General features: G+C 40.5%; 1 protein-coding gene across 5 annotated transcripts in view; it reads right to left on the bottom strand.

Annotated features, from left to right (window-relative positions):
- Positions 1 to 13,524, bottom strand: part of LRP1B (LDL receptor related protein 1B) — a 1,302,041-nt gene that overhangs the window by 258,903 nt on the left and 1,029,614 nt on the right. For all 5 annotated transcript variants that reach the window (XM_050969143.1, XM_050969139.1, XM_050969140.1 and 2 more), the window contains one exon: positions 1,982 to 2,122. In XM_050969143.1, the coding sequence (XP_050825100.1) occupies positions 1,982 to 2,122 (141 nt within the window). The remainder of the gene's footprint in view (positions 1 to 1,981; positions 2,123 to 13,524) is intronic.

Here is a 13,524-nt window from a genome sequence, read left to right as displayed (position 1 = left end):
ATTGTATATTGGAAACTATGCACAAGGGGACAAAAAAGCTGCCCTATGTATATTAAAAATATCATACACTTGATATAGTCTTCTGAGAAAAACACTGGAAAAATCATAATGCATTTGTAGAGCTATCTAACATTGAAGATTATTTTTGGTAGCAATGGAGAACTGTCATAGTAAAATCCTTTAATAGAGTCCTCCAGCCCTCCCCACCCTCGCCAAACAAACAAACAAAAACACTAGCTATCTAAATCCTAATTTGGAAATGTAACAGGAAAATTAGATGATTCAGAAGCATCCAATATATTCAACTAAAGAACTTAAGAATGGCCAAATTGGGTTAGATCAATGGTCCATCTAGCTTGGCACCACTTCCAGCAGTGGCCAGTGCCAGATGCATCAGAGGGAATGTGCATCAGAGGGAAGAGGGTAATTACTGAGTGATCCTTTCCCTGTCATTCAGTCTTTGATTCTGGCAGTCAGAGGTTTGGGATACCAAGAGCATGGTGTTGCATCCCTGACCATCATGGCTATCTTCTATGAATTTATCTAATTCTTTTTTGAACCCAATTATACTTTTGCCCTTCACGACATCCCCTCATAATGGGTTGACTATGCATTGTATGAAGAAGTACTTCCTTATGTTTATTTTAAACCTGCAGCCTATTAATTTCATTGGGTGACCCCTAGTTCTTGTGTTATGTGAAGGGGTAAATTACACTGCCTTATTCACTTCTCCACACCATTCATGATTTTATAGACCACTATATTATTCCCCTTAGTCATCTCTCTTCTAAACTGAGCATTCTCAGTCCTTTTAATCTCTTCTCACGTAGAAGCTCACATAGCTCACACCTATTTATTTGTGCTTCCCCTTCTCTGTACTTTTTCCAATTCTAACACATCCTTTTGAGATGGGATGACTAAAACTGCATGCAACATTCAAGGTGTGGGCGTACCATGGCTTTCTTTAGTGGTAACAGATAATTTAGACCTCATCATTTTATATGCATAATTGGGATTATTTTTTCCAGTGTGCACACTTTTCACTTATCAACGCAGAATTTCATCTGTCATTTTATCACCCAGTCACCCAGTTTAGTGAGATCTTATTACTTTTTGCAGTCCTCTTTGTACTTAACTAACTTGAATAATTTTTTAACATCTGCAAATTTTACCACCTCACTGTTCACCCCCTTTCCAGATCATTTGTGAATATGTTGAACAGCACAGGTCTCAGTACAGATTTGTGTGAGACCCTTATATTTACCTCTTTCCATTGTGAAAACTGACCATTTATTCCTACCCTTTGCTTCCTATCTTTTACTGATCCATGAGAGAACTTCCCTCTTATCCCACGAGTCCTTACTTTGCTTAAGAGCCTTTGGTGAGGGACCTTGTCAAAGGCTTTCTGAAAGTTCAGGTACACTATATCCCCTGGATCACCTTTGTCTACATGTTTGTTGACCCCCTCACAGAATTCTAATAGATTGGTGAGGCATAATTTCCCTTTACAAAAGCCATGCTGATTCTTCCTCAAGATCTTATGTCTGATAAACTTAACTATAGTAGAGGATAAAATTATCAGCCTGTACTGAAGTTAAGCTTACCGGCCTGTAATTGCCAGGATCACCACTGGAGCTCTTTTAAAAAATGTGATTACATTAGAAATCCTTCAGTCACCTAATACAGAGGTATTGTCTAGTCTATACTAGCTGGAAACACATGTGTAAACAAACTACAAGCTACCCTAAACCATCTGGTGTGGCTACCTTTATTTTATCACTTGAGATCAATCAACTACAGAATCCTTGGTTGTGCAGGACTGATAAATTACAACTGAATCCTCCTCACAGGATGAATGAAGCATTAAAGAGACAGGACTGTACCATCTAGTTATTAAAATTATAGTCTTTCTATCTACAATTCTAAAATAAGTTTGTTGGGAAAATACATATATGTGATTTAAAAATAAATAAATATGAACCTGAACTTTTGCATTTTATGTTTATAGGAGCTTCATCAGAATGATCTGGGCAGTCAAAGTCCCCATCACATTGCCACTGAGAATTTGAGAGACACCTTCCATCAGCACAACTGAATTCTCCAGGATTACAGTGACGATACCCTAGAAACAGAGTAATCAAAGCTTTACTGCTTCATAATGTGCATATGCATATATTTTCACATAATTTCATAACAGAGTCTATACACGTAAACACATTTATCTCCTTCTTTCTCTAGAGAGAGAGATACAGAAAGATAAATATGCATATACATCTCAAAAGACAGACTCCTTAAAAAGACAAAATCCTCCATGCAGCTCTGGAAGCTGCATGAGATTATTTTCTGAGATGCTCAAATAGATTTCTGCCAGAAAAAACCAAAAAGGACAACAGAAGGGAGTTTCCGCCAGAGTTTAATAAGAAAAAATCTACAAATGGCAAAAACTCGAAAGTCAAATACAAATTTTATTCCCTCACAATTTTAAAAAATAAAAGTCAGGTTTTTTTAGGTCGAAAAATCATAATTTTTTTGCAAGAAACCAAATCAAATGGATGAAATTCATGTTCTTTTCCCAAGTAGCAGAATTTTGCCATTTTTGTACAAAGCATGTTTCATTGGAGAAAAAAACATAACATTTTATGTTGAGTGCATGCATACTCATGAAAATATTAAGCTATGCATGGGAATAAAAATAAAGTCAAAACTGACCTGCAGCTGTTTTTCCCACCTTTTTGAATGCTTACATTTCAACAGATTTATCCAGAAAAAAATAAAATTTTCAAAGCTCTAAAAATATGACTTGCTCTTTCTGATGATGGTTGTTTTTGAAGCTTTGTTTCATCTGCACAAATCTTACATGAGCATTAGCAGAAGGAGAAATATAATACCAGCTAACTTTCCCTTAGTTATTCTATGTGATTTGTGTATAGCTCTTCCCTGCCAGCAGATGGAATCAGAGCACTTGACCTTCTGAGAGAAGACATCCCTCTGTATCCAAGAACTTTATTCTCTCAGTATCCTCCATTGACACTTTGAATGGCGTTAATGTACTACTGGAACCATAAAACATAATTATCTTGTATCTAACTTGTAATAATCACTAGAGAAGCCAGAATAACTCAATAGGGAAACTTTATAAAGCTGTAACTTTTTAAAAATGGACTGTCTTTAATTCTATCTTTAAAAAAAATGAAACCTCCCTTTATGGATTAATTACTCATGTCGGGCCAGGCCTCCGCTACACCTGAGACACCTTTGTGTCAATGGCTGTCTCAGTGAAAGCTTCCACTTCCCATCTGTAGTGTCTGGCAAAGACATGCATTTAAAACCAGGTCAATCTAGATCTGACACACAGGATGCTCTCTCTATGGTGCTCCCATAATCTGGTTGAACAGGCTTTGAAGAAATGTGGCACTAAAATTGGATCTTCTTTCATATTTCTAGACAAGCTTCCCCAGTCAGTTACTCTAGTTAAATAGAAATGGTTAATGCACATGGTCCTTTTCTTTTCTGGAGGATCTCATGGAGAACAAAGCATTTCTCTGCATACTCTCCTGGAGACATCTCATCTCAACAGAGTCTGAAATTCCCATATTCTTATGGACAAATAAATAATCACTAAGGATAAGCTTTGAAAGAATAATTTAGGATTATAAAATGGAACAGAATTCATATTGAAACAATTATCAAAGACTAATAAAATAGTAAAAATATTAAGAGAATTCAAACCCAAATTCAGATGCAAAAGAGGACTAGATCATCTGAGCATTGGCCTAATTTTGGTAATTTCCTTGAAGACTTCCACCATAACTGAATATCACCTAACCAGAAATGATAGACTAACTATAAATGCAGCAAACTGTTCAAATTGCAGCTTCAGTGAAATATAGACTCTTATCTAAACAAACTCAGGAAACAATCAGGATGTCTACTATCTTGGCATTGAGGTACACCAAGAAGAAAAGTTTTTTTTCCCTCTGATTCTAAAGTGGGTGAAGTGCCTTGACTGCAACATTACCTTTTCTGAAAAAGTTTCATCTTTTAATGCCAACAGGCAGGATATAAGCAATAAATTGAGATGGGTTTTCATGGTAAACTGGGTTCTAGATCAAGAATTTCTTTGTCGCTGGATACCTTAGCTGGCTTGGCAGGCAGAGGCTGACCTGCTCTGGCTATACTGTCGACCATGGCTAGTTGAGACTGTTACAGTACATCATAGAAATAATAGAAATGTAGGCATGCAATGCACCTTGCTAATCATCTTGTCCAGTTCCTTGCAGGGAAGCAGGACTACATATTACCTAGATCATCCTTGACAGATATTTGTCTAACCTGTTCTTATAAACCTCCAAATGCTGGAGATTCCACAACCTCACTAGATAGTTTGTTCCAGTTCTTAATTAGGAAGTTTTTCCCAATGTCTAACCTAAATCTCCTTTGCTGCAATTTAAGACCATTCTTGTTCTGTCGTCAGTGGTTAGGAGAACAATTTAAGTAACCTTTTACATACTTAAAGGCTGTTATTCTGTTGCCCATCAGTCTTCTCTTCTCCAGTCTAAACCTTTAATCATTTTTGTTGCTCTCCTCTAGACTTTCTCCAATTTGTCCGTATCTTTCCCAAGGTGTGATGTCCAGAACTGGACACAGCTGAGACCTAATCAGCGTGGAGTAGAGCCAAAGAATTACTTCTTGTGTCTTTCCTACAATACTCCTGTTAATACATCCCATTTGGAGTGGTGTGAGCACTTGTTGCCAGTGAGTCCCAACGTGTGTTATGAGGCTGTGCCTGTCAGCACTGAGCCTTATTATACAGTATGATCTCCTAAATACAGTCTCATTGTTCCCAGTATGGCAATTTGATGTGCCCTAGTGTGTAGTACTGCAGCAATATAGATGGGAGCTCTAGGGAAAAATGGTAACTTGCCACAGTTCCTACACTTGAAACCAATGCACACTGGACATGCAAACTTGGAATCATCTTAAAAACAGTGTCCATTCAGGCCATTCTCCCTTTGCTTGAATAAGATTGTAAAGGCATAAAAGGAGGAGTAGCCATAATTATCCTTCATTTCCTTCAACCGCGAAACTCCTCTCTGACAAATTCCAGAGAAGAAAGAAAGGTGGTTTTGGAGTGTGGACCCATATCAACAATAATTCAGGAAGAACCACAGTTACTACAGTAAGTAATCTTTTTTTCTCATTTTGAGAATTGCTCATTTGGATATCTACTCTTTGGAGATTAAAAAGGAGAAGTAACCATCCAGGAGATGGTGACTTAGATTTTTTTCTCCTGAATTGGTAATCAGATTAGAGGGCAACCTGAGGCAGCAATGCTACATAAAATTATATACAGAGTTCAAGATATCCGCTTTGCATATATCAGCAATGGACTCTGCGCAAAGGCATGCTGTGGAAGCTGCATTAGGGCTAAGTAAGAGTTTTTGGTTATCTGTTGGTGGATGTCAAGTAATTAACATTCATGGTTATTTAGCTGAGTTGGACTGACACATGCGTCATGAAAAGTCTGGGGAACCTGCAATTAGGCTTGATCCTATATAGATAATAATTTAAGACCTCTAGATGTCTACAATATGGATCCTGACTTCCCTGTTGGGAGTAATTAGGAAAATTGCAGGCTGATTAATGAACTAATTCAGATGAAAATCATAGACCATTCTAGGCAAGATGTACTTTATCCCTATGTAAGACGGTTAGGGCTGCAGATTTGTCACAGTACTTTTTAAAATAAGAAATTACAGAGCAGTCACGGCGAATTTAGTAAAAGTCATGGGTTTAGGGGGAAATGGTGTGTAAAGCCACAGTATATATCATATTGAGACACTTTGTGTGTCCAAATTTGAGTGAGTAGCATTTGCTGCCTGGTGCACAGGGTTGCAATGCCATTCAGGTTTGGCCCAGACTTTTGTCATCACTGAGGATTGGTCAGGCCAAACCTGAGAGGCACTGTGACTCCTTACACCTGAGTTGCAACACCAGAGTGGAGAACCAGGAGCAACCCTTCAGGACAGGTGACATTGCTGTGGAGTGAGGGTGGGATGGATTCACTCTCCAGCCTTCCACCCTCAGTTGCTCCTCCTTATTGGGCCATTACTATGGTTGCATTGCTGAGCAGAGGGCACTGCTGCAGGTGGCCAGTGTCCTTTCCCTCAAATTTGAAGTCACAGAAGTCATAGTACACCTCTACCCCGATACAACGCTGTCCTCGGGAGCCAAAAAATCTTACCACGTTATAGGTGAAACCGCGTTATAACTAACTTGCTTTGATCTGCCGGAGTGTGCAGCCCAACCTCCCCAGAGCACTGCTTTACCGCGTTAGATCCAAATTCATGTTATATTGGGTCGAGTTATATTGGGGTAGAGGTGTATCATGATAAACTTGCAGCCCTAAACATGGTATAAGGAGATTCAGCTCTCAGGTTGGTGAACATCTGGGTTGATGTTATTGCTTTTAGGAGTGCCATTTTAACTGAGGAATGCAGAGAGCGCAGTCTGGCAAAGGCTTATAAGACACTGTAACTTCCCATGGACAATATTCAAATGCCATAGCGGTCGCATTTCAAAACAATGGAAGGAACATGTGAAACTAGCGTTTCAGAAATGTGGTTACTGTCTGATGAGTGAAAAAAAGGTCAGCTCATATGTCTGAGGGTAGAAAACTGAGATAGTCAATTGGGTCCTGACAGACTGAAACAATTGTTTTTATTGTTGCAGTTGCATCCAAATAAAATAGGGTTCAAGGGATGTTTCAGATCTTCCCCCTTTGATCTTACTAGATGGAGAAAGTTTTCCACCTCATTAAGCATGTTTCTCTGGTCAAAAGCATCAGATTTTCCAATTGGATATTTTAAACTACAGTAAACCACTGTAGTTCTAATGCTTCCAGAAATCCAGAAGCCAAGCTGTCAAATAGAGAATTCAGAATTAGTATAAAAATCTTGTCCTGAACCTGTGTCAAGAGATCTGGCAGTATCGGAAGACTTTAAGGCCCAAAGTCATTTCCAGGAGGAGAACTAAAACTACTGAGCCCAGGCCAGAGCTATTATCAATATCTAAACTCCATCCTGTCTGACTTTCATAATACTCTTCTGGATCAATAGAACTGGGGGGAGGAAATAGAAAACAGAGGATTTCCTGACCTGAAATCCAGAAGTAAATCATCTGTGAGTGATGCTGCACTGCCTCTAGACTATCCTGAGACATCTGGCATTCTTCTCTCTGTCTCTGGTGACAAAGACCTAGGGCTTTGCCTCCTTTTGGGACAAATAATGAAGGACTGAGTCCACCATTTAGTACTTCTATTGCTTAAGGAGTTTGGCAAGACATTGTTTTTCCTTGGCAGAGGAACCATTGGCCATTGGAATGAACTGATGGTGGATGCTGCAAACACAGCATTAAATTAACTGTTTTGTGTTAAACTATCTGGGTTAAGGTTTTTAATTGTCCAAAGTAGGTAACAGATAATAAAAGGTCATTTTAAACCTATACATATATTGTGCAAAAATGTCATTAGCTTCAGGTATTTTGAGGTTTAGGAGTCTCTGTGTTTCATTACCGTAGTGTCTGCCTGCATCTAAGCTGGCATCCTCCACTTGTTTAGAAACTTTGCCTCTACTAGCTATGGACTGTTATAAAAAAATCGGTTCAGACCTATGTCAATGGAGTAGACTGCACTAGTATGCAAATTCTCTTTTAGATGCCAGGCAGCATTGTTCACCAGCGGTTCTCCATGTCCCATAAATTAGGGATGGTCTTGGAAAGCACCCTACATACTGTGCCAAATCACTGAAAGGTATGACACTTCTGAAGTATAAGACTCCCAAGATACAGTGACAAGTTGTTCTGGACCTGGACTCTGCTTGCATGGTGCCTTCTCAGTGCAATAGTGCTGAGCATATCTACAACACTAGCACCATTCCCTGCCATGTGAAGGCCCTCCTGACTTTTAATGACAATTAATGTTGAGCCTGTTTGGTATATTGATTCCTCTGATCATTGGCACTGCACCTGTGGTAATAAGCTTCTCCAGTGAATCTGCACAACTTAGGCCTGGTCTACACTACGCGTTTATACTGAATTTAGCAGCGTTAAACCGATTTAACCCTGCACCCGTCCACACAAGGAGGCCCTTTATATCGATATAAAGGACTCTTTAAACCAGTTTCTGTACTCCTCCCTGATAAGAGGAGTAGCACTGAAATCAGTATTGCCATGTCGGATTAGGGTTAGTGTGGCCGCAAATCGACAGTATTGGCCTCCAGGCGGTATCCCACAGTGCACCATTGTGACCACTCTGGAAAGCAATCTGAACTCGGATGCACTGGCCAAGTAGACAGGAAAAGCCCTGCGAACTTTTGAATTTCACTTCCTGTTTGCCCAGCTTGGAGCTCTGATCAGCACGGGTGGCGATGCAGTCCCAAATCCAAAAAGAGCTCCAGCATGGACCATATGGGAGATACTGGATCTGATCACTGTATGGGGAGACGAATCTATTCTATCAGAGCTCCATTCCAGAAGACGAAATGACAAAGCATTTGAAAAAATCTCCAGGCTATGATAGACAGAGGCCACAGCAAGGACTCAGCACAGTGCTGTGTAACAAGCGTAATGGAAAGCCAAAGAATCAAATGGACGCTCATGGAGGGAGGGAGGGGGGACCGAGGACTCCAGCTATCCCACAGTCCCAGCAGTCTCCAAAAAGTATTTGCATTCTTGGCTGAGCTCCCAATGCCTGAACGGTCAAAAATATTTTCGCCAGTAGTTCAGGGAATATGTTGTCAATTTACCCCGCTCTCCCTATGTGAAAGAAAAGGGAAAAAATAGTTTCTCGCCACTTTTCAATGTCACCGTATGTCTACTGGATGCTGCTGGTAGACGGGGTGCTGCAGAGCTAAACAGCAGCATCCTCTCCCCTCCCATCCCCAGTGGCAGACGGTACAGTACAAAAGGACTGATAGCCGTCCTCGTCATCATCCTGTGAGTGCTCCTGGCTGGCCTCGGGAAGGTCGGCCGGGGGCACCTGGGTGAAAATGGGAATGACTCCCTGTCATTCCTGGCAGATGGTACAAAATGCTGGGTAACCATCCTCATCATAGCAGCTGAAGCCTTTGCTCCATCAGCCCCCCTCACCCTTTCGTGTCTAAAGAAAAGATTCTGTACTCTCTGGACTACCATAGCAGCGGGAGGCTGCATTCCTCTCCCTCCCACTCTTTAATGTCCTGCCTGGACTATCATAGCAGCTGGAGGCTGCCTCCCCCTCACTTTATCTCACTAAAAAGTCAATGTTTCTTATTATTGCATTCTTTATTACTTCATCAGACAAATGGGGGGACACTGCCACTGTAGCCCAGGAGGGGTGTGGGAGGAGAGAAGAAATGGGTGGGGTTGTTGCAAGGGCACTCCCTAGAATGGCATGCAGCTCATCATTTCTGTGGGATCCCTGCGGCTCTGACACGGAGCGGCTCTGCTCTCTGGCAGACTCGCCCCAGATTCTAGGCAGGACTGACTCTATTTTTAGACAAAACATAAAGAAGGGAATGACCCGGGGAGTCATGCCCATTTTTGTCTATGCGCCTCTGGCCGACCTCAGCGAGGCCAGCCAGGAGCACTCATGACAGCAGCAGATGGTACAAAATGATTGAAAACTGTCATCTCATCACCAATTTACAATGGCAGACGGTGCAATAGGGATGGTAACCATCTCTGCTACCTTGCAAACGCAAATGAATGCTGCTGTGTAGCGCCACAGTACCGTCTCTGTCAGCAGCATCCAATACATATAGGGTGACAGTGACAAAAGGCAAAACAGGCTCCATGGTTGCCATGCTATGGCATCTGCCAGGGCAGTCCAGGGAAAAAGGGCGCGACACGATTGTCTGCCGTTGCTTTCATGGAGGAAGGACTGAGTGATGACATTTACCCAGAATCACCCGCGACACTGTTTTTGCCCCATCATGCATTGGGATTTCAACCCAGAATTCCAATGGGCAGGGGAGACTGCAGGAACTATGGGATAGCTACCCACAGTGCAATGCTCCAGAAATCGACGCTAGCCTCGGTACATGGACGCACACCACCGAATTAATGTGCTTAGTGTGGCCATGTGCACTTGACTTTATACAATCTGTTTTACAAAACCGGTTTATGTAAAATCAGAATAATTGCGTAGTGTAGACATACTCTTATTGTCAAAACCCAGTCTGTCCGGCACACTGGGGATAGTAACTATCATTGCCATGGTTGTGGCACCCACACATACTGGTGCACGAGCACCCATATTTTTGGTGTATTGGCACCTAGATTTTCTTCTCCACTAAGTGTATAAGGTAGAGTGCATCATGAGTTTCTAAAGTGGCCATTGCCATTATTTCAAAATATCTGTAGGCACAGTTTTAAAACATGTGTCCACTGGTAATCCTGAATATATTTTTGTTCACCTTACTTAGCTCCTCAGAGCATCCAATGCAAAATAAACTTAGAGTATCAGCAGCTGTTTGAACCTCAAAGTGGTGACAATAAGTAATTCTAAAGTGTTGCATAGAATGACTTCTCAAGTCATCCCTTAATACATCCTTGAAGTGCCATGCAACACCTTCAAGGTGCCAAAGCTTCATAAAATATATCAGGACTGGTTTACTATGCCAATCTGGATGGCAGATAGAATTGTAATAAAAAAAATAATATATAAATTCACGTCAAGTGCACAGAAAGCTTTTAAAGTTGTCCTGGATTGAAATAATGCCTTCAAGCAAGATGCTCTTTCAGAAATAAGAAAAGAAGTGAAATGCTGAAAAGATTGACATTTTGGGAACACAGAAGCCAAATGGTTGAATAATGGAGTAAACACAAAACAAAATCTTTATTATGAACTGGCTGGAAACCAGAACAATAGATAGAGTTTATCTGTCACCTGTCTAAAGAACATTTAGACTGGGCACTGGCTTCTGGGAGCTATTCTCTGATTGTGCTCAGGCAGGATCTAGAATTTTCAAGCACATGGGAGTGCATACAGTCAGAGCATACTCAACTGGTTGAACACTAAGGATGACTTACAGGTACCTCAGAGAGCAAAAAACTTGAGACCCCCATGAGCCCTTGAGAGTAAGAATCCTACGATGATGATATCTTTAAAAAAATACATATTTACTAAATGTATAAACAACAATACTCTAATCACTTTGCTGCCTTTAGTGGAATTCCTGAAATGTCAGCTACAGCCAGATTCCAGATCCCTTTGAACTACATCCCCCCTTTGGAACTGGGGGAAAGAAACTGCCCCTATACCATTACCTGTTTCTTTCATAAACATGTTGGCACTAGACAAATAATTTAAAAGCTTGAAGACAGGTCCATTGTAAGATTAGATGAGAATCCTCATTGTTGCCCTTACATCCGACGAAGTGGATATTCACCCATGAAAGCTCATACTCCAATACATCTGTTAGTCTATAAGGTGCCACAGGACTCTTTCCTGTCTTTATTTTTATCTTCTCCTATTGTTCTCATCTTACCATGTAAGTCCTTTGAAGCAGCCAGTCCATATGGGTTTGTACTGTAAAACACCATGCACATCTCTGATGCTATATAAGCAATAGAATAAATAAATATTAACAAATAATAGGCCTCAAGAAGAAATTGAACCTCGTTCTGAAGTTTGTGAATCATCTCTTCAGATTGTGAAGGTTGCCCCCAAGCAAACCTTGGTAGGCGTGACATTCCACCTTTCTTAATTTATGCCCCAAACTGCTCTAGGATTGGAAGATCATCAAGATCATTGATTTGATCAGGGATTCTGAGTTCCTCTAAGCAGAGAGAGTAGTCTTCTCTTGTATCAACTGTGACACCTTGCCCTCTAAGACTAATAGGCAGAGTCAAGGAATATGAAAATTTCCAGCTCAAATGCTGTTCTTCTGTAGTTTGCAGGGCATGGATAAAGAATAATTATGTGTCTAGGAAGAGAGGACCACATGATACTTGTGATGTTGAGAATAGGTTCTACAAAGGAAGGGAAACCCCCCCTGTGATGGTACAAATACTTCCCACAAAAGTTTGTGGCATATGAACACTGCTGACAGTAAAGAAAGTCCACACAGTGTTCCCTCCAAGATGTCACGAGACCACCACAGAGGAGGAGGAGCTGGAGTCAAGGGATGATAAAGAAGGCACACTGGTTGTCATTCTGTTATGGCTGCTGTTTCTGAGGTATTGAGGTGCTTGCGCTGACTGTGGCAGGAGCAGGGCTGATTTGGTTGCCCCATTCCTCCCCGTTTTACCAAGGGAGCAGCTCTCGTGCTGCCTCTTACAATGAGTGGTATGGTGCATTTGGGAGTGGGCAACTTTTCTCCTATGCCCATTTAGTCTCGGTGATGTGGATGAAGCCTTCCTGTTCCTAGGACAAATTAACCAGCTTGGTAGTTGTTTCACTTGCAGGATACAGAAACACCAGAGGATTCTGAGAGGGCAAGGCCCTTAGGTAGATTCAAATGCTCTATTTCCATCTAATGGCAGGGAGAAAGTACTTCCAAGTGACTGGACTGCACTAGAGGAACAAAGAGAAAAATAAGTGTTTATCTGGAACACTATTGTCCCATTACCTTTCCACAATGCTTAATCATATAATAGATTTAACACTACAGCATAAGGAAATTATGATAAGCATACATAAGGCTTCTGCTAACATAAAAAAAGCACATATGCTTCACTCGTAAAATCCCTTGACGTTCATATATATTTCAGTTACCCATGTACAAGCCACAGATGATAGGAACTTTAGCAATGCCTAACACAGATAGCGATCTCATGTTTTAGAAACCTCTTTAGAAGCCATACATGGATCATCTCTAACTGTGAATGTGTGTGTGCATACGCGCATCCATGCTCACATTCACATAAAGCGAGAAAGAATGCACAACAAGGCATTTTAGATTTTGTCTACATACTGGTCCAGATTATCAATAGATTGGGTTTGGACATTTTGTGCACACATATCTACCTGTATTTTGCATGCACATTACTATGCACTCACAAATTCCTGAGTTCTGCATACATATGCGGTGGATGCACATATACGTGTACACAACATACTGAAAATTAAGCCTAAGACTACTGCAGATAAACATATTGGCATAGTTTGGAACAAGGGCTGTATGCCAGATTCTCTCCTGTACCAAGAACTTCTAGATGCAGAATGGTGAAGTCAGGCAGTCAGATACGATATGTATATAATATAAAAGAGTAACAAACAAGTTTTACTGCTTACTATGGCACAGTCTGGCAGTATGAACATATATCCATTACTGATAATGTATTTAATTTATAAAGTAATTCTATTATTAACTTTTATTTTTTAAAAAGAATCAGCTATAAATTCATATAGCTTTAGCCCCAAATAAGTATGTAAAAAATTGTGTTCAGCAAAGACATCATTAGATTACAAACAAATATTACAACAAATTTAGAAAATGAACAATTATCTCATTCAATAGTAAATTAGATTATTAAATTTTC

Source organism: Gopherus flavomarginatus, chromosome 10 (genome assembly GCF_025201925.1).
Source record: "Gopherus flavomarginatus isolate rGopFla2 chromosome 10, rGopFla2.mat.asm, whole genome shotgun sequence".
NCBI lineage: Eukaryota > Metazoa > Chordata > Testudines > Testudinidae > Gopherus > Gopherus flavomarginatus.
Note: the sequence above shows the minus strand (reverse complement) of the source record. Positions and strands in the feature narration are given on the sequence as shown.